Here is a 21689-nt window from a genome sequence, read left to right on the forward strand (position 1 = left end):
TTTCTGTTCACGTCTCCAAATCAAGAAAATCAATGTAGTGTTTGTCTAATGTCGAAGACGTAAAGGTTTAATTCAGGATAAAAGCCTAGACAGAAAATGCATTAAAGAAAAGAAATAATGACAAAGACATTTACAACTACTCTCTTTATTACGGTAACAGCCATATTTTACCATGACAATAAAATATGGAATCTTCCTGGGATTTACACTGAATTCCTCAGTTGTTTGACGGTCTGCAAAGAGAGTGAAATTTAGTCAGCGACAAGATTATACAACATTATGACAAGTACATTGACAAAACTGACAGACTGAACTTACTTGGCCCATTCAACATTGAGAATAAGATGATCATATCCAAATCCTGACACTCCTGCGATGGCTCTTGCTGCATCCTCCCGACGGTGGAAACTGATAAAGGCAAATCCCTGTTGGAAACAGGATGAGATTACTGAACCATGCTCAGTTTCAGTTCAATGTCAACAGTTTTTTAAAAAAGGAAAAGAAAACGCACCCACACTCAGCAGCTGATACTTAAAAAAATATATACAAAAACGACAATAATAAAGTCAAGCACTCAATTTTCACTTTCACTGGAACACTTGACGGACAACATGTTTTTGTATTTTCTTACGAACAGAAAACTAAACACTGTAGTCAATTTATCAGCTACACCGTCTTGGAAAGAGGTTTGTTAAGAAATTGTTGCTGACACTTTATTAAATCAAATGTTCGCTTTATAACTGACCTTCGACTGTCCCGTGTTCTTGTCCTTGGCCAAATAGATCCTTGAGATTGAGCCAAATGGTCTGAAGAGCTCCTGCAGGTCTGTCTCACGGGTGTCCTCAGACAGGTTGGTGACACGAATGGTAGCATTGTCATCAGCTGTCAAAAACAAACAGTGTTTCTATTGAACAATACTTGAGGCTGTGCAGGCATTATCAACCATAATACCACTACCATTACACCATCCACTAGTTTCTAAAGATCTGTTCTGAAGCCCTGAAGTTTAGCATTTCCACTGTTGCCATCTCGGTTGCAAAAACTGGACACAATTTGGGAGGCTGGGTGTGACTGTAACACTGCAAGCTCAGTGTAATGTCTTTTGACTGACAACTCATTAGCCATTGAGCATGCAATTTCATCTTCCCTTTTGAAACATAGTATTACTAAGACTTCCAAAAAAGTGAAAAAAAAATAAGTGAGAGCCCATAAACTAAGAAAGCCTTTCCCTCTAAACTTCTATAGGACTGGAAGTCTTTTTGAAACCCTGCATTTCTATCGCCATCTGGTGGCAACACAATAGAAAGCCACCAGATGGCTGCATTGCTGCACTGGCTTCATTTTTCTGACCTGGAAGTTACATCCATGTTTTATAATGCCTATGGCAATTTCTCAAAGAATAACGGGTGTGAATAGTATAAGCAGACAATGTGCACCCACCTCTGCGGTTAGGCTGCATGGACTCCCCTCTTCTGGTGCCTCCATCCCTCAGGCTCGGAGGAACATACTTCCCGGTCTTGCTCTGTGCAGGCTGTGCAGGCTCTGGCTCCGCTGGTGAAAGGAAAAGCATGCAACATTAGTCATGATAACTTTAGGAACACCAAACCGCAACAGAACATCTGACAGCAAAAATTTGACTATATGAATGGTATGTTCATGATACCTGAACCAGCAGGCTTATCCTTGTCTCCAGTAGAAAGCCCGAGCTGTTCAGCCAGCTCCTTCTGCATTGGGCCCAGGGTGTCCTTGTACGGACAGCGTGTAGTCCAGTGATCACCTTTGCAAATACGACAAGACACGATCTTCTGTCCTTTCAGTTTGTTCATCGGATCTTCATCCTGGTCTTGGGCATTTAAGTCCTACAAAATGAAAAAGATACATCAAGTAAAAAGGCAAAGCTACACCATAGTTAACTTTTTTTTTTTTATTAGAACAGTAAACAAAAGCAGCAACACAAAAAAGCAAGACTCTCACCTCTTTGCTGGAGATGAAAGTCATGAAGACATCATCACTGACGGTAGTGGTGGCAACATTAGGACCTGGTGCATCATACTCAGAGTTACCAAATTTCTTCCAGTTCTGAAATGAGTGCGGGATAATGTTTGACACAGAGTTTACTATTTTGCTCATGGATAAAGTGGAAAAAGGTTTACTTTTATTTAATTTAAAGACAGACCTTTCTTCTGGCAACAGCTTTTGAGGCTTTCCTTGTCTCAATCTTAAAGGTTCGCACAATCTAGAGGACAAAGAAACAAAATCAACAACATATAAATCAATATTAATATTAATTAATAATATTACAAACAAGTTTCTTTGTATACAGCAAGTGCAAATATTTAAGAAGGTTATGTTAAAAGGACTGGTTCTCATTTAGCAGTCATCTACTCTATTCAGGCTTTATGCAACATGTCTCATTCACCAATTAACAAAAGCATTTTTTCTACCTTGCTTTCTATCTAACATTAACACTTCAATGAAAGCATCAGGTTCAGTGTCTCGCCCAAGTATAGTTTGGCATGCAGACTGGAGCAGCAAGGAACCGAACAACCAACCTTCCAGTTAGTAGATGACCTGCTTTACCGCAGCCACCCTGAACTAATGCGCCTCTAATAAAATCTATACAAATCTTGAAAAATGCAGTCTTACTCGAAGCTTTCAGATGAAACTATGACCTCTAGAGGGCATCTGGTATCAATAAAAGAAATATTAAAAACCATTTAATGACTACATCTGTAACTTTGCTGTATAACATGTCAATTGAGAAGTTTGTAAATTTAGAATCTAGTAGATGGAAAACAAGAATGGGTTTTACTCTGTATCTATGTTTTAAATGTGCCTGTAATTGCTTTTTAACATATATTACTCATAGCTTATGAAGTTCTAATGCTCAAAATAAATTGTACAACCCATCATGTGCCACAGGGTTTCAGAGGTGCAGCCCAGGGTTGACCATGGACACCACAGACTAAAGCCTGATAACCTTACACAATCGATGATAAACCTTATCACACTCCGTTACAGAACTGCAGTTATATCAGTAACAACCGTTTTTCCTGCACTTTTTTGTGCAGCCATTTTTTTCATGCTCCTCCAGAGCCCTGTTTTAGACTGCAATTACTACATGGGCGACACCCATGCTTAGCAAAGGATCAATGAGTGGGAGAAAAAACTACTTGTCCTACAGCACTACAGACAGTATCTATATCTCCTTAACAAAAGTAATGCAATCACTGCATCCATTCTTATAACTCTATTGGTCTACAAATGCAATGATAGATGCATTTTTAACCATTTAAATATAATGAAGATAAGACTTTGTATAATGAGTCTTGTAAAAACGACATAATAAACGTTTTATTACCTTGTACTTCTTTCCATCATCATCTATTTTATATTCCGTGACAGTTTTAATATTTCCTTTGATGGTCTCCTTGGGGGATGGCAGTGTGCCTGTGAAGAAAACATTCAGTTTAGTCCTTGAAACTGCTAGAAAAACGATTGTTTTTCACGCCCCGTTTCTGAAGAGCTTCGCTTCCCACGTATTCAATCAAACTCTCAATGAAAGCACCATCAAGGCTCATCTTTTGATCAAATATCCAGTTCTGAATTGGATTTCACACTCGGGTGTTCTTATTTGCAATAAGACACTTATTGACTTTTGATTACCCGTGGCGCTGAAACCCTACTTCTAACACAGCTGTGTTGCTAGCGTAGCCTGCTAGCTGATAGCTGCACTCATGTTAGTACTGAGAGACCCTGCTTACGTCACTGTTACAGGCCTCAGCATATATCGGTAACTCTTTTCATCAATAAATCGTCCATCCATGTCAGTCACACGAATATATCACTCCAGCTTTTGCATAATTAGACAACCCAAATGTCTCAGGTAAACACATTTTTAGCTCTACGTTTACGCCTAACAACCACGTGGAAGTGGAAACCGCCTAGCCGGCCTCCGTCTTGAGTCACTGGACTACAGCAGATGTGTTAGCATTAGCTAAAGCTGATAATAGGCTCTTTACCTTCATCTCCTTCCTCCTCAACTTGATCAGCCCAGCTGGGCTTGGAGCTGAAAGACAGATGCGAAAATGCCACGTTATTTTGAGCTCAATAAAGACTTCACAGTATGAAATGAAACAAACAGAACTTACTCGTCGTATTCACTCGACGGCATCCTCACTGCTAGCTTCACTTTAGGACCGGAGCAGTATGAGTCGAGCGGCGTCGCTACTGTACGCACTTCCTACCACTTCACAATAAAAGTATAGTGTAATCCCTTTTTTTTTTTGCTTCAAAATAAGAGCGCAGAACTCATTGTCTAAAACCAAACCAAATTAAACATCGGGGTTGATAATAATCTGGAAAATTCTACGCAAATGTAAAATTAAGTTTTTAACAGAAAGCAATATCTGAGATCTTAGGGGTTTAAAAACAAACAAACAAAGACACGAACATGCAATTTACATGAACATGAAATTTAATTTAAAAAGTTTTTTTAAGAGCAACAATAACAACGATTTTTATTTTTCAATTCGACCAACTACATTTTTAAAGGGACTTCTACTACACAAAACTAGATTAGTGAAAATTAAATAATATTCTGGATTCTTTCAAACCTTCCTCACATGTTTGATAGTGGAAAAGAAGCACATTCAAGAGCAAATTTTGGGGCATTAGAAAACCTTTATTTCTAGCAGTATTCTTCAAAGCACTGTTGGTCTGCATTCAAGTCAAGGAACATAAGGTATTTCTGGAGATTGCACCTTTACAAATCCTTTGGACAGAGGTTGCACCACTGCAGCCTGTCTCACTCAAGTGGTAGATGTCTGTAGATGATGGTCGGTCAACTTTAGAAGCTGGCATGTTGACTTGATTTAACATGTTGTCAATTGTAGTAAAGCATTTTAAAAGAAGTTGGTTTCTTGTCCAATTGGGTGCAGTCTCTCCTGCAGACAACCGAAAATTCTGAGATGCATAGGTCAAAGAAATGTTAGATCTGCTCAAGGGCCAGATGCATATCTCAGGCGAGGTGTCAGGACTGATCATTTGCCATACACAGCTTGATTTTTTCAGACCCATCACTTCTTCTTTTGTTCTGCACTTGTTCAGTTTCCTTAGATTTTTTGAAGGACACACTGCACTTGACTAATATCCCGTTGGGAATCATGTTGTTGATGCAAAAAATATTTTATTTATCTTTGGGAATTTTCATAGATTCAACTAAAGTACTTTGAATAAGTTAAAATATTTTTCTGACAAGCTGCTAGCAACAAAAAATTAAAAGATACATTTAAAAATTGGTTCTTTGCTATGTTGTCTGTTATTTGTAGACACAACTCGGGTTCATCCTTTGCCATAGAGGACTTTGTTAATGCTTGAATGATTCATATGTCAGTATAAAATGGTTAAACAAACAAACAAACACAAAAACAAAACGTTTTTCAGGTGATGTGATCAGATGCAAGGACTGGACTGAAAATTTGTGAAACCATAGAGAACTATTGCTCAGGAGCACTTAAAAATATAAGAAAGGCTGGCTCCTTGCAAACAAAATGAAAAGAAATAACTGATTCAGTATAATTTTTATTGCTGAACTAGGCCAACAGGAAATTAACCAAAAGAAACACAATGAAAGTGTTTTAGAAAAGTCATAATAGAGACTAGTAACACTTTGAAATAAGATAGCTACAAGAAAGTCAAGCAAGTGCTATATGCATTGCATTGCATGTGTTAGACTGTACACAAAAACCACAACAAGAGCAACAGCTCATCACCCCCCGATGTTGTCTTCTGAGCTTTTTCCACAACATGCTACTCTCATACTGTCAAACACAGCCATGTAAAGGACCGGATGGATACACATGTTCACAGTTGCCAGTCCCTTTGACACTTGGTACATATCATAGATCCAACAGACAGTGTTGTCCGGATGCAATAATCTTAGATGCAAGTGATAAATCTGAAAGAAATGATAAGGCACGAAAGAAATGGCATACAGCACAAGCACTGATGCGACTAACAGGGCGACTTTGCGTTTCTCAAGAGGGGTTATGTTAACATTCTTCCAAACTACCCAAATCACCACACAGTAAGAAGTGAAAGTAACCAGGAAGGGAAACAGACACCCAAACATAGAGAGGAAAAATTTGTAAACGTAGTGAGGGTGTTCAGTCTCGTTGCAGAAGGACACGCACTGAATTTTGTTATTAGACCCATCTGAGCAAACAGATGCAAATTTCAACACCGGACTGGAAATGACTCCAACGATGACCCATATGACTATACTGGTGACCTTGGCGTGGCCAGGCGTTATATAGGAGCGGGTGAAAAATGGACAAGCGAGGGCCACGCATCGATTCACGCTTATCGCCATGATGAAGAAGATGCTCACATATAAGTTGCATGTGAAAAGAAACTTTTCCAGCTTGCACACAGCGTCGCCGAACATCCAGTGCTTGTCCTTTGAGTAGTAGACGATTAACAACGGCAGGGTGAGGACGTACAGCAGGTCGCTGATGGCTAAGTTGCATGACAGAACAACACCGGTGTGCCAGTTTCTTCTCTCTTTGACGACCAGCAGCCACAGGGCGAACAGATTTCCAGCCAGAGCCACGACAAACTCAACTCCATACACCACAGGCAGGGCGCCTGTTTGAAACTTCTCACATTTAGAGAAGTTAGACAGCATGCTTTTAATTTGCTTTTAGGTACACTGTTAGAACTGTCCAAGCCCTGCAAATCAAAGTATATTAATGCATTAAATTTCATTATCTAATAAAACAACAATTATTCTGGCACAAATTTATATTTTTGTAGAAAAGGAAGTTATTGAAGCTATTTATAGAAACCGCTTTTCACTATCTAAAAGTTTAAAAGTGTTACAGCTAAAACAGAGATTATATTTAGTAATGAATTCTTTTTTTCTCTTACCGAAAGGGTGACGAATAGTGCGTTATGACTTGAAAGTTAAGTCCTGCGTGATAGATAGGAAAAATATGAAACACTTCTCAAGTACCATTCTTATCTCTGTCGGTGATAGAAGTGAGCGAGAAGCGGAACGCACGCATGAGCATAGAAGCAACTTCCTCATACCCTTTGTCTTTATTTCACAACTAGAAGAAGGAAAAGCACGACGCCAACGTCAAGCATCTGTAATAGTCACAGGACAGATTAGGTATGTTGTAGCAAAGCTTCCATCCACATTTGTTTTGTTTTTTAATCTTTCCTTCATCTGCCATTAGTCTAAATTTGGGAGGATCATTTATACATATATATATTCACATTATAACAAATGTAATCTATTCCATATCACATAGAGTAAAAACAAAAAGTCAATTGCTGACCAGGAATTTTAAAAAACTAGCCAACATCGTCCTTTTGTGGTGCTGGGCCAACATGCACTGAGGGAGCTGCTTTGCTTATTATTACTTGTTTGGCTATGATTGGCAATATACTACTTCCCTTTTTCTTATCCTCAATGCAACTCTGGATTTCACATCAATATTTGTAGGTGTCAAATGTTCAGAACTGTACATGAAAGCTTAGAAAATGTGTCATAGCAGTTATTAAATATAGTAAAAAGGACTATTAAAGGTCAAGTTCATTTTTATGATCCTTAAACACTTGAATCTTCATTTATCATACATAAACATCTTTTTCTCAGATACTTTATTTTCAGAAAGATCAACATATTTTGCTTTCAATAATGTGTCAAAAACAATAGGTGACATGAACTTTTCATTAAAAGTCTTAATATTTCATTTCATTTTAAACTGGTATCAAAAGGTGCTCATGTAATGCGGTTATTTTTCATTTAGCTTTCCCTCATCTGTAACAGTGTTTCCATGACATCATGCTTGGACAGCAACTCAGGAAGAGATACTAATAGTTGCTGGCTGCTTTCTTCCAACTTTGTATCTCTTTGCAGTTACTTAAAGTTTAGTAAAACAAAAGATCGATTAAAAAGAGACAAACTGGGAGTCAATTTATTTACAGAACAAATACAGTTTGAAATTCAAAGATCTTTGCATAACAGAAAGAGGTCGGTTTTCTGGTGACAAATATAAATGCTAACAGGAAACTCTCACAGGCGTCACTTGCAGATAAAGCATTCACCAGTTAAATAACTTTTCCACGTTTCCTGTTGGAAACAGAAAATTTCTCCAAGTCCAGTTTAAAAGGAAGTACTGAAGGTCAGCCTTTTCCCTTCCTCTGTTTGAAGCCTTGCTTTCTTCCTCCTGCACTCTTATTAAAGCCCATTTTGCCTTTCTGACTTTTAGACTTGAATGGTCTGTCCCCATTTCTCCTTTTCCCACCAAATCTATCCTGCTCTCCAGCTCTCTTTGCTCCAAAAGCCTTTCCTGTAGGCTTCATTTTCTTCCCAAATGATTTTTCCCCATCCCTGGATTTCTTCCATCCTTCTTTCTGTTGTTTTTTCCCTGTTTGGTTTCTATGCTGTCCTCCTGGTGATTTGGAACCTCTGTCTTTTAAAGATTGACCAGGGGACAACTTCCTCTTCTTGGCAGGTCCATGAGATTTTTCTGAACTCCTCCTCTTCTTCTTTCCACTCGGAAACATGCCTACATGGAAAACATCTGTTAATACTTAAAAAGACCCCAGTGAACTAAAAGTGTTAAGTAAATGAGCTACAGTCACCTTCTTCTGGCTCCTCTCCTACGGCCTGTCTGTAGTACTCTGCCTCGTCATCAGACTCAGCATCAGCTCCCTGACCGTCCTGAGCCCCTGGATCCTCCACCTCACTGTCCTCTTCAGCTTCGGCACGTTTCTTCTTAATGCCTTCCAGGCTCTTTTTCCTGTGAGAAAGAAATGGAGACACAGTTTGTCATAAACCGCATCAAAAAATGGATACAAAAAAAGGAAAGTCAAAACATTTGAAAGCCAAATTACCTGTGCTCTTCTTTTTTCTCTGTCTTCTGAGCGATGTTCTGCTCCTGCTTTTTCCGGCGTTCCTCCTTTTCTTTTATCTTTGCCTCCTTCCTCTTCAGGATCTCCTGGATTTCTTCCTCCGTCTTGGAGACTACAAGGATTGTACAAATAATTCCTGGTTAAGAACAGTTTTTGCCAGCTTCCAAACGATAAATAAAATTCTGCAAGTTCAGGGTGTATCAGTAAGCGTTTACTTTTTTTTTTTTTTAGAGAGAAATCATAGAATTCATACAGTTTTTTTCATCATGTACACCCCTGCGTATGCTAAAGAAAAAATTAGGAAAAGGATGCGCTTACTCATGGAGTGATATATGACGTTCCCCTCGCCCATCCCTTCTTGAATCTTCATTAACCGCAGAGTCATGCGAGGACCAATCTGAGAACAGCACAATGAAATTTTCAGCACCACTCAAACACTATTTAGGGAAAAAAAAAATAAAAAAATAAATCAACTTTGTGCGCGTACGCACTTCGGTCAAGCGGACGGCACTCTGCTGGGACGCCATGTTGCCTCTTCCAGAGTAGACCTGTGGAAGTTCGGTAACGTTGTGCTCCTCATCTTGCTCAGCTTCACTTTCTGAGAGGTTTGCCCCCCTGAGAATGGTTACAAAGAACATTTCATTAGACAAAACTCCAGCTCACCAACGGCTACAAATCCGAGCCCCTTTTAATCCTCGAGGCTACAGCAATTGTACCTGAAAAAGAACCTTACTTCATCAGCAGCTCACTGATATCCTCAAACTTGTTCATATCAGGGACCCTCTCCTGCATCAGCTTCTTGACTCCACGGCTCGCTCCCACAGGGACAACCTTGAGGCTGCTGCAGGGTGGGAACAACATATTGGTCAATTTCAATGTGTAATCAGTAAACAGAGTAAAAAAAAACAAACAAATGTTTTTATCCTGTGGGGGCTCATCAGTGCGTTTACTTTGGACATAGATCACTGAACAGTCAAGTCAAGGTCTGTCATCATCTGAGCCCGAATTTCACAGGATTGTTGTTGAATGTAGGTTTAAGTAACTGGAACTAGTTTCGTGTACGTTCCTTAACAGCGCATCATCTGTGATGTGTGCGCAGATGTATAGATTCAAAAGCGTTGTGACCTGATGTTTATAAGCAACTTAAAATGATAAAGAATAGCCAATTTTTACTTACTAATGCCGGAATTCAATTTCCTCTGATTCGGAATTGTAGCTTAACAGGACACACCTCTTGATGGTGTTGAGGCTTATCTAAAACATAAGAAACAGAACGAAACATTCCTCTTGAGTGGAAGTCAGGGTTAGGCAATCACAAAGCTGAATGGATCAACAGAGAGATCAGAAAGCGTTTACTTTTGATAAATCTTCACATAAACTCAGAAGACTATACTTTCATCATATCAATGAGGTTTTAAACCTCGAGTCACCCAAGGAAAAAATATTGCAGTAGCTTTAGTGGTAAAACCCACCTTGTGCACATTTATGGAAGGAAACATGTTTTGGAACATGGTGGCCATAAGTTTGATATGCATGCCATCTTGTCCAAAGTTATTAAGGATGAGCAGCGGATGATACTTGAACTGCTCCTCGTGCATCCTGTGCTTCTTCAGAGATGAAACGACATCTTTGATAAGACAGTACTGGAAAAAAACAAAAACAAAAAAACAACTTTGTAAAAGTAAGGAATAGAACGATCAAGAAAGAAATCGCAACTTTGGTAGTTTGGGCACATCAGTGCGTTTACTTTGAAAAACATTTATTAATCACATTTTAAAATGTCATGAACCCATGACTCATTTGATTTAGTTTTATTTTGCATGCACAGTTTAAATTATTTACCTTGGTGACCTGGAAATGAAGCATGGGACCTTTGGGAAGACGAGCAACTCTCTGTAAGAAGAATGTTTGATTAGATTTATAACAGAGCCACAGATTTGACATACAGTTGCAAATGCATTTGTTTACAGTCTAATATAAGGATTCTCAACTTGATGTGACAGGAAGCCAGGTGCTTGCTAATATTAAACAATATAAAATGTAAAAATTAAAAAAGGTCTAATATTTAGTGATGTGCGGATCGATCCTGAAATATCGATTCCTCCGATACCAATCATTTATGTTCTAGAATCGATTCTCACATTAAAATATCGATATTTTAGTAATTTAGAGTAAATTTGTAGTTTATCATTAACAGGAACACAGTGGAAAGAAACTATAACATTCGGATTGCCTACATTCAAAGGAACTACTTCCTCTTCCGCCTTTCATAGTCATGTGCGAAATACGGCTGTATAAATGTCTCGCAGCCCCTTGGCGTGCGCACTCACAACAATGGCTGAGCGTAATTGTGCGGATGTATTTTACCTCCACAAACAGCTGAGCCGTGGTTTGCAATAAATGTGGCAAAAAAAGTGAGGTGTTGTGGCCATACTTGCCAACCTTGAGACCTCAGAATTAGGGAGACATTCAAAAGGGCTGTTTGGGCGGATAAATATATTTTACAGGGTTTATTTATCGGATAAAATACGTTAAATGTCACCGTTATTATTGGCCGGCCCGGAAACAGCGGGGGTGTCCAAATTCAGAGGCTGCTTCCACCTGAGGACCGGCCTTCGCGGTCTAAAGAAAGCCAGGTAGTACGTCACGAGCTCCCTCGGTGGAGTGAAACTCTGCCGTCTGCTCCTTGCTGTCTAAAATATAACCGGACACTGACGTAAACTCTTCTGTTTAATCAGTTTTCTGTTTGACGTTTATTCAGCTGTGTGAAAACCCCGGAGGAACCCTCCCGAGGGAATAATAAAGTTTAATTTAATTTAATCTAATCTAATAACTTTAATCTCAGCCAAACCGATTTACTCACGAACAAATAAAACACTGAAAAAGCCAAACAAGAACATTTTTAAGTTATCAAAGTGACTTGTACATCATGTTTAACCCGAGTGGTGAAAGACCGCGGGGGTTTGAAGACGATGTGTCGGTCGGCTCAGATATTTGAAGTTTACACAGCTACATTCTCACCTGAAAATATGTTAAAAGTTTTTTTGCGACCCAGAAAGAGAAATAAGAGTGATATTAAAACTAAGTCGCTGCCGTCATTGTTGGAAACTGGAATTGGCTGGGCCGCGCTATGAATTCTGCGATATGGTTTTTCAACTTTGTTGTCCGGGTGGAAAATCTGGAGAAAGGTGGGATTCTCCCGGAAAAATCGGGAGGGTTGGCATGTATGGTTGTGGCAACATCACTAACCTTGTCAAACACCTCAGAGTAAATCATATCACAAAATATGACGAGCGTATGTTGAGGCGAACTGAAGAGGAGGAGAGGGACAGGTGCTGCTAGGGTGAGAGTCTCTCACGGAGTCCTTTAGTCCTCCAGGCAGGCAAGGTGTTCAAATAGCGCACAACTTTAGTTTTTTTATTTCTATATGATGAACTCTGCATTATTAAGTGATAAGAAGAAGGTATTCTGATGTCCTGTAATCATTATGACGCTATAATTTGAGATACAATAAATAAAATCCGTTTTGTACAAAGTATCGGTATCGGATCAGTATCGTCGATACCACCCTGAATATTACTTGGTATCGGATCGGAAAGGAAATCAGTGGTATCGCACATCACTACTAATATTTCGCTATTTTCAAATGACTTAACTACTTTAGCTCTGACACCAAGCACATTTAGAGGTAAATTATAGGCCTCAGTCAATCAATACTCTAAGGTCATCTTACCATGTTGATACTGGTGGGCGTTTTGCTGAAGATGTTGAAGTGCGTCACTCCCAGTGGTCCTGCTATCGCAACAAAGTCTTTGAGCACATTCTTCTTCCTAACCTGTTTTTTTTTTTTGGTAAAAAAGTAAAACGATTTCACGCACAGTCTGCAGAAATAAAATATGAATAAATCAATACAATAGTTGCCTAAAGAACTCAAAGAAGGGACCTTGAGAGAGACTGCGGTGTAGGGCTCCATGACTTTTCGGATATCGATAATGAGCTGACCCACGTTTTTTCCAACCTGGCCCCGGTGAAACACCAAAGTGTGGGGCACAGCCGAGTAAGTCTCCTCGGCCTCATGGTTGGCCTGTAATCGGTCTTTCTTCTGATTCCGGGTCTGTTGAGGGCGATAAACACATATTAGTAAAGGGGTCAATTACTGACTGTTGCTGGTCTCACGTTTAGCTTTAAGTTTAGTGAAAAGAAGGCTAACGTGAAAGGGTCTCACGACACAACTAGCTTTACAAACCACACACATTTTCATACTCATCGCTAACTACAACCCAACAGGGTTTCCATTTAATAAAAGTAACAGTTTGGTTTTTCGCAAACTAACAATGATTAAATAGCCTCTTTAATAGCAGCATTTCAATCCACATCGGCTAATTTTTTAGCACAGGCCGGTACTTACCTTTGATTTCCCCATAATTCAGCTCGAAACAGAGCGCAAGAGTGTAATGGGAACAAAAACACACTCACAAAAACTATCGCTATACTATACTTAAGCTACCAAGAACGATCAAGCTCATTTTTTGACGATATTAACCAACAGTTAGTCCAAACTGAAGTTAACGTGACGCCACCCACATGGCTCTACTCTGCTTTTCTAGTGTGTGTCACAGGCTAATAAGTCCGTATTTCTCGTGTCTTCGATAGTTCCTAGCCGGTGTACGCTACTTTGTTTTTTCCAATTGCAGTTCATCATAGTAACCGCTGGATGGCCGTAGACAGCTGAGACGGCTGCATCTCTTTGAAAGATGGTAATCGACCCCCTCCCTTTCTATGAATTTTGGAATAATAATAAAAGAAAAATAAAGTAACACAAGTAACATATTCTAATTCTATCTATTTAATTCAATATACATCTCAAAAAGTTGATTCTGTTCATCTGGACGTAGCGTTTTGTGTTTCATCGCTCATCCAAGTGACATCTTCAGTCTCAGCTGACTGCAGGTTTCCCCAAACCACTGAAGTGGGCTGGTTTCAGTCATTATGCAAATATACTGTTTATAAGATTTGGGGAAACCTGCAGTCAGCTGAGACTGAAGATGTCACGAGACGGCCTACCTGAAGGAGATTAGGAATCCGGAGAACTGGTGCCAGAGGAACAACCTCCTTCTAAACGTCAGTAAGACAAAGGAGCTGATAGTGGACTTCAGCACTAAGCAGGAGAGGAACTACCAGACCCCCGTCATCAACGAGTGCCCAGTGGAGAGAGTGGACAGCTTCAAATACCTCGGAGTTCACATCACGCAGGACCTGTCATGGTCCTGTCACATCAACACCGTGGTGAAAAAGGCCCGTCAGCGTCTCTACCACCTCAGACGCTTGAGAGACTTCCAACTGCCCTCCAAGGTGCTCAGGAACTTTTACTCGTGCACCATAGAGAGCATCCTGGCGGGAAACATCTTAACCTGGTTCGGGAACAGCACCATGCAGGACAGACGAGCTCTACAGAGGGTTGTGCGGTCAGCTGAGCGCACCATCCGCTCCGAGCTCCCTGACCTGCACTCAATCTACAGCAGGCGGTGCCGGACCAAGGCCAGGAAGATCGTGAAGGACCTCAGCCATCCCAACAACAGACTGTTCTCTCTGCTGAGGTCAGGAAAGCGATTCCGCTCCCTGAAGACCAACACAGAGAGACTGAGGAGGAGCTTCTTCCCGCAGGCGATACGGTCTCTCAATCACACCACCACACAGTACTGACCCACACATATGGTTCTTACACACACACTGGACTTTCTGGACATTATAGTGGCCAGTGTTGTGCAAAAAAACAATGTGTGCAAAAACATTGTTTTTTTGCACAACACTGGTCACTATATTCTTCATTTCCGGTTAATACTTGTACAGCTGCTGTTATTGTGTATATATTTATTTATATTTGTATTTCATCATACATTCTTATATAGTTCTATATTGTGTATTTTGTTGTACAGTTATTTTATTTTCAACTTTAATTTATATATTTTATCTTATTCCTTCCCAGTTAAATTTACCCTTCATTCTAATTTGTGTTGTACAGTTATTTCATTTTTAACCTTAATTTATATTTTATTCCTTCTTAGTTAAATTTACCCTTTTTAATTTTTCATATTTATTTCCTATCTTATTCATAGCCTTTTCCTTTTTTGTTTTCTTTAGGTCACAAGCAGTTATCCAAGCATTTCACTACATATCGTACTGTGTATGACTGTGTACGTGACAAATAAAATTTGAATTTGAATTTGAATTTGAATTTGGATGAGTGATGAAACACAAAACGCTACGTCCAGATGAACAGAATCAACTTTTGGAGATTTACTTTCCTGGATGATTGAGAATGCATCAAGACGAAATTCAATATACACTCAATAAACAAGAACACAGTATTATGGAAAAGTCTTGAGCCACTCCTCATTTCTTTCTGCAATTTGCAAGGCCTCAAACTCACTCTCACACACACACACACACACACACACAAAGAAAAAGGCTATATTCATTATATTCATTCTATGGGCAAACATTGGCTTATTTGAAGTTCAACAGTTTAATTATACAATTTTTGATAGAAAACCAATACTCTAAATGTAGCATCATGACGTTAATGAGAGCGTAAAGTCTTTGTCTCTCTGACATAAGAAAAAAAGTGTTTATTTGTTTTGGCAGTATAGAGAAAACCATAATGAAAAAAAATGTGTGATCAGAGCTTGGGTGTGACCCAGTGCAATACTGTAAGCTGATCTGAAAGTAGAAATAGAGACAGCGTTTTAGGTGTGGTTTCTGTTCACACTTTGACCTCAGCACTGTGTGACTGAGACTATCTTTACTGTTTTTCAGTATTGCTGATTTTCCCATAAAGATGATGCAGTAGCAAAGAACTATCTCAGAGCCACTGCTGTCATGTAAAAGGCAACTCAGACCATCACAACTTATTATTATTATAACAAAGTGCATAATCTGCTGCAATTAACCCACTAGACTGAGTGATGCTGGAGGACCAATATATATGTATGTATGTATGTATGTATGTATGTATGTATGTATGTATGTATGTATGTATGTATGTGTATATATATATATATATATATATATATATATACATACATACATACATATATACATATATATTGGTCCTCCAGCATCACTCAGTCTAGTGGGTTAATTTATGAAAATCATAAAAAGCTGATGAGTGTGAAGCTTTACTTTTCACAGAATGTGATGGGACCCAGAATTTCCCGAACAAGCACCTGCAGCAGTATAAAGAGCTGTAATGGCATTTAGAGCAGCAGACCAATCCACTTTTAATTTGAGAGTCACCGTCTTGGCAACAAAACAGACTCACTGAATAAGCATGGTTACATACAGGACGAAACCTTTACATACAGGATACAACCATTTTTGAAGCGCCACTGCAGTCACAAAGAAGGCTGAAGTACAGGTGCAGCCTTTATTCTAGTCTTTGTGGCATAAAGAGGCAACAGTCTTTTCCTAGACTGGTATCATTACTATCACTTCACTACATTCCCAGCACTGTCTGTTTGTTGAAGTCACACTAGAGAATATGAGTCCCAATATAAGGCCATAATGCTGCAGTGGTCTTTTTTATGCTTTCATAAAATTAGGCCACAGAAAACAAGCCAAATGTGCATCAGAAAAAAGAGGCAATGTATTTCAAAAATAATCATGCCACACTGATAAGGTGCTACAGCAGGATAGAGTTGACAGCAGGGTTGTGGGTTAATGACAGAGGGAGGAGACACCCTAGATTCCTGCACCCAGCTAAACAACCAGTTCTGGGAGGCAGGAGTTTGTAATTAGTTGTCTGCCTGAGACAGAAACTCTAGAGACAAAGCAGCAGTTGTGTAGTTATCAGTCTTTTTGTTTTCTGCCATCAGTTTTAGTTCAACATTTTATTAAGATCATTAACAGCTTTTGATTTAGAGGAAGATTTTTTTTTTGATATCACTGTTTATGTCTTAACATTTGATGTCTACTTTTCTGCGATTTTGTCCTGGGAGCTGCAACAAAAACACCAAAAACTGTCTAACCAGCTGGCACAGTAAGTTATGCATGGTCACAATGTTTAATTATATCTACTTTCAGGTAGACTTGAATACACTTGCACTGTTTATAGCTACATTAATCTTCACATAGTTAAATCATTATGGTGCATGTTTTTTTTATCATCTCTGACAGAAGAAATTGTCTCATTCTTACCCACAGCAACTGAGAAAGCTACATAACACAATGCGATGGGTCTCATGTTGTTGTTTTGTGGAAGAGCTGTACATCTGTGTTGGTCTGTTTGCCTTGGTTACGGTGTTGACCATGGCTGTTGTATCTGGGTGTGGAGCTTACTGTACTGTTGACCCTGAGATGGAGAAGTGTTGATTCTGACTGGTTTGTGTTGACCTTTGTCCCTTCTGTGTTGACCTGCTAAACTCAAGAAAATGCGCATACTCTGTCTTTGTAAGGAAACATCTGGTGAAAAGTCAAGATTCACCAGATACTTATTTACTAACATGCAAAGTGTATGTCTGTGTATTAAAGTGCTAATTACCTGATGAGAAACTATTGCTTTTTGTGTGTCCTCAGGATTGTTACAGATTCATGGAGAAGGCACTGACAGTAGTTCTGCCTCTTTTTCTTACACTTTGTGTGAACGTGCCAGAAGTTGGCGGACAGAAGGAGGGATCCCAGGATGACAACAAAGGTTCATCACGTTCTTCAGAAACAAAAACAGGCCGGTGCTCTTACACCTTCATAGTGCCTCAGCAGAAATTGACTGGGGCGCTGTGTCTGAACACGCAGCCTGCTCCTACCAACCATTCAGAAGTGTCAGCCTTATGGGCAGAGCTCAAACGACAGCAGGAACTACTAGAGAAGCTAAGAAGCCAACTGGAGCAGGAAGGGGCCCTTGCCATTGAAGTAAGGGCCTTGCGCAAAGAGAGCAGCAGTATGAATTCTCGCATCAGCCAGCTCTATGCTCAGCTGCTACATGAAGTTATAAACAAGAAAGATCAGGCCTTGGAGCAGCAAAAGGTGGAGAACCTTCTGCTAAATGCGACAGCACAGGTGAGTCTAGAGCAGCGGAACTAGATGTTATACTCATCATTGTCAAATGTATCCTTATGCTGTGAATGGTTGGACATCTCAGGCACTGCAGGTGTCCAGGGATTACAGGGAGCTGGAGAAGAAATATGGAGCCCTCACCTCTATGATGAGTTCACACAACCAGTTTATTGCCCGTTTGGAGAAGAAGTGCCAGTGCAGGGACTCTGCCCAGTCCCCTCAAGTAGGGGCAAAAAAACAAATCTTACATCTGCCTATTTATACAAGATTTATAAAAAAGGACTCAGAATATTTTTTGGATTGTTTTTTTTTCTTTTTTGTCTGAACAGGTCGTTACTGAACCACCCAAAAGCCAGTCAAATGTGCATCTGAATTACAGTTCTGAAACCAACCAAATGACCAATGATGTTCAACGGGACCAAAGTGCTCTCCCATTAGAGCAAGCTCAAACAGGGGGAGGTCCTTTCCATCCCCCCACTACCACCAGCAGTCCTACAGACCCTTCCTTCTTTAGCTTTCCTGTCACAAAAACTCCAGGTAGGTCAATATGCAAGCTTGTTTCCAAAAAAGTTTGAATGCTGTGTTAGATGTAAATAAAACTCGGAGTAATTCTTCACTTCAACACAATATTAAACATGAATTCTACTGAATATAGTTCAAAGAAAACACATCAAATGTGGGAAAAATGTTTATGTTGGCACAGGGTCATGTTTACCCCACATTACATCTCTCCTTGAGTTAACAACGCCATATTTGGGAATTGATGAGACCAACTGCTGTAGGTCTAAAAAAGGTTTTCCCAGCATTAATTGTGCCTCCACAGATATGCAAGTCACCCATGCTATGACAGATAGTGGTCTTTTAACCATGCACTGATAACAAACCAGATGGTTCCTCTCTTCTTCTGTGTCGAGGGTACAACACCCATATCAAACACAATTTCTGTTTTCACTGAAATAATCTTGGCCCAGAAAGGAAGTGAACCTTCCTGCGTGTAATGTAGTAGTGAATGTGTGTGTGTGTGACTGTATCAATGAAGCTTGATGGTTGAGCGCTCTGTCATCGTAGAAAGCACTTACTTTATGCATCTTGACAAATCTTTCTATCGTTTTATTTACATTTTGAACAACATCTCGGCTTCTTCAAAGATGGAGTTGAAAACATGGTTTATAGTAGCACCTGATTAGAGTTATTTGGTGTTTATATATATGTCTATGTCCTGTCAGATTTATTTAACTGCTTAGATAAGCACTAGTGGCTGTTGGAGTCAGTGACCTGCTATTATCTGTCCACCCTGGGAACCTCAGCTTCTGAAAACAGCAGCTCTTGTCACAGCACAAAACACTTTCTAATGAAGACATGCACAGAACAGTTTTTGAACTTTTTATAACACTTCCCTTTTGAACTTGCAATTACAAACCAGAGAATATGAGCTGCAGAACCCAAAAGGATGAAACATCTGTGTAACTCAACACTTCCTCCAGTGTGTAATGAGAAAGAGAGAGAGAGTTCAAGTCATGACAGACCATTAGGGCTTATCACTTGGTGTGGGAGTCTCTCTTCTTTGTATACATTGTTGTTTGTGCACATTCCTGTGTCTATCTTACCAGTGTGGCATGAGACACTGAATATGTGCTGGAAGAGAAATAATAAGATCTGTGATTTTCCTGATGTCCAAACTGAATTTCAAAACCCTCTGTTAGAAGCTTCCTGTTGGGTTTTCCAGTGTCCTATATTTTTTTTAAAGCCATAAAAGACCTCTAAAGATATCTTCCATGTTCGTACTTAATACTAAAAAATGTTATATGTTGTAATATTACATCACTATAATTGCATGTTGCTTTTATTAGTCACCTTGCTTGTATTTTCCCTTCACTCAGGGCCATGGCGGGACTGTCAGCATGTGTTGGAATCAGGTGAAACTACCAGTGGGATCTATTTGCTCCGGCCGCAGAGTTCCAACCGACTCCTGCAGGCCTGGTGTGAACAGAGTCAAGCTCAGGGAGGGTGGACGGTCATCCAGAGGAGACAAGATGGGTCAATCAACTTCTTTAGAGACTGGGAACAGTATAAGGTATAAGTCTGAAACTAGCAATTTAATTAAACACAATCAAGTATTTCATTGTGAACCTAAGAGTGTTACAAATACAAATTTACTTCCACTTAAAAATCACTTAAAACCTATGTTGTTTTAAAAAAAATGCACATAAAGAATATCATCAAATTAAAATCAGTAACAGCTGCAAAACTTTAAAGCCAAAATGAAAAACTCTAGATAAAATGTCTGGGATCATTTTGAAATAAATGAAGTCTCACTGTCTCTCAGGCTTAAAAGAGAAGAACTTTGCATCTTTACATTCGTCTAATAAAATTAGTGAGTAAATACCAGCTTTATAATAAGTGAGTGAGCAGTGATCTTAACTAAACAAATGAAACTCAAACTCTTCCGAACTGGATGCAACAGAAATGAAACATGACAAAGGCTACACTCATTTTACTTATCCATCCATCTTCTTGCACTTATCCAATTCAGGGTTGCGGGGGAGCTGGAGCCTATCTCAGATGTCATAGGATGAGAGACATACAACCATTCACACACATTCACATCTATGGGCAATTTTAAATCAGTTAACCTAACCTCACTGACTGCATGTCTTTGGACTCTGGGTGGAAGCTGGAGTTCCCAGAGAACATGCAAACTCCACATAGAAAGGCCCCAGATTGAACCCAGGCCCGTCTTGATCATGAGGCAACAGTGCAACGCTAATTAGTATTAATAAGGAGAAAGGGCTTGATATTATCAATAGATAAAAAGTAATAAGTGAAAACATACCACAAACTTGATTAAAACAGATCCTGGAGGTGTGCACGTATGCTCTTAAGAGCTAATAAATCTACTAGACATCGCTTACTCTGGAGATCTGCTGTCTAAGTGTTGCCATGATGAATTTGTGCAACTTAGAGTGATTAAACCTGGTTAATCATGTTTTACAGCAAGGCTTTGGGAACCTAGATGGAGAGTACTGGCTTGGTCTGGAAAACCTGTACTGGTTGACCAAACAGGCTCAGTATAAGTTGCGGGTGGCCCTGGAAGACTGGCGTGGCCAGCAGGTGTTTGCTGAGTATGACAGCTTCTATGTGGAACCAGAGAGCGACTGGTATCGACTGCGGTTGGGACTGTATCACGGCAATGCAGGGGACTCCCTCTCCTGGCACAGCAACAAGGCCTTTACCACTTTGGATCGAGACAAAGACAGCTATGGCGGTCTGCTCTTCCCCTGGTCCTACCTGATTGCTATCTGCTGTATAGTGACATTTCCCTTTTAACATCTTCATTTTCTTCTGTTGTGTCATCAGGTAACTGTGCTCATTATCAGAAGGGAGGCTGGTGGTATCACATGTGTGCCCACTCCAATCTGAATGGTGTGTGGTATCGTGGTGGACACTATCGAAGCCGGTACCAGGATGGCGTTTACTGGGCAGAGTTCCATGGAGGATCGTACTCCCTTAAACGGGTTTGCATGATGATCAAACCCAAATAACAAGGTTATCTTATGGACATGTGCAAAGGAAAGACATGATGTGGATGATCTTCACATATGTGCAGAAAGAATAAAACAAACTCTATTTGTAACTCTACGTTTAATAAAAAGGATATTTTAAAATTAACCTAGTCTGTGACATGTGCATGAAATGAATAACCGGATGATGAC

The 21689-nt window shown here is 39.7% G+C and overlaps 4 protein-coding genes across 4 annotated transcripts; 1 reads left to right on the plus strand and 3 right to left on the minus strand.

Annotated features, from left to right (window-relative positions):
• Positions 1-129: 129 nt before the first annotated feature.
• eif3g (eukaryotic translation initiation factor 3, subunit G) lies at positions 130-4265 on the minus strand. The gene is made up of 10 exons (XM_082531283.1): positions 4152-4265; positions 4023-4069; positions 3362-3450; positions 2177-2236; positions 1975-2079; positions 1664-1859; positions 1441-1551; positions 746-882; positions 319-425; positions 130-233 (listed from the first exon to the last, which is right to left on the minus strand). Exons 1-10 carry the CDS (start codon positions 4172-4174, stop codon positions 218-220), a joined length of 891 nt encoding a protein of 296 aa, XP_082387409.1. The 5' UTR covers positions 4175-4265; the 3' UTR covers positions 130-217.
• An 89-nt stretch (positions 4266-4354) lies between these two features.
• Positions 4355-7053, minus strand: p2ry11 (purinergic receptor P2Y11). Its single transcript, XM_082531282.1, has 2 exons — positions 6931-7053; positions 4355-6732 (listed from the first exon to the last, which is right to left on the minus strand). The coding sequence occupies exon 2, from the start codon at positions 6686-6688 to the stop codon at positions 5771-5773; it is 918 nt and encodes a 305-aa protein (XP_082387408.1). The 5' UTR covers positions 6689-6732; positions 6931-7053; the 3' UTR covers positions 4355-5770.
• Positions 7054-7958: 905 nt separating this feature from the next.
• ppan (peter pan homolog) lies at positions 7959-13562 on the minus strand. Its single transcript, XM_082531280.1, has 12 exons — positions 13334-13562; positions 12869-13039; positions 12659-12760; positions 10768-10818; positions 10398-10568; positions 10103-10179; positions 9659-9766; positions 9417-9540; positions 9244-9322; positions 8908-9037; positions 8656-8813; positions 7959-8579 (listed from the first exon to the last, which is right to left on the minus strand). The coding sequence occupies exons 1-12, from the start codon at positions 13346-13348 to the stop codon at positions 8194-8196; spliced, it is 1572 nt and encodes a 523-aa protein (XP_082387406.1). The 5' UTR covers positions 13349-13562; the 3' UTR covers positions 7959-8193.
• A 3180-nt stretch (positions 13563-16742) lies between these two features.
• angptl6 (angiopoietin-like 6) lies at positions 16743-21645 on the plus strand. The gene is made up of 7 exons (XM_082532028.1): positions 16743-16963; positions 17500-17979; positions 18062-18199; positions 18306-18513; positions 19857-20050; positions 20971-21241; positions 21334-21645. Exons 2-7 carry the CDS (start codon positions 17515-17517, stop codon positions 21516-21518), a joined length of 1461 nt encoding a protein of 486 aa, XP_082388154.1. The 5' UTR covers positions 16743-16963; positions 17500-17514; the 3' UTR covers positions 21519-21645.
• Positions 21646-21689: the final 44 nt, after the last annotated feature.

This window comes from Aulonocara stuartgranti, assembly GCF_965226115.1.
Source record: "Aulonocara stuartgranti genome assembly, chromosome: 4".
NCBI classification, from domain to species: Eukaryota; Metazoa; Chordata; class Actinopteri; order Cichliformes; family Cichlidae; genus Aulonocara; species Aulonocara stuartgranti.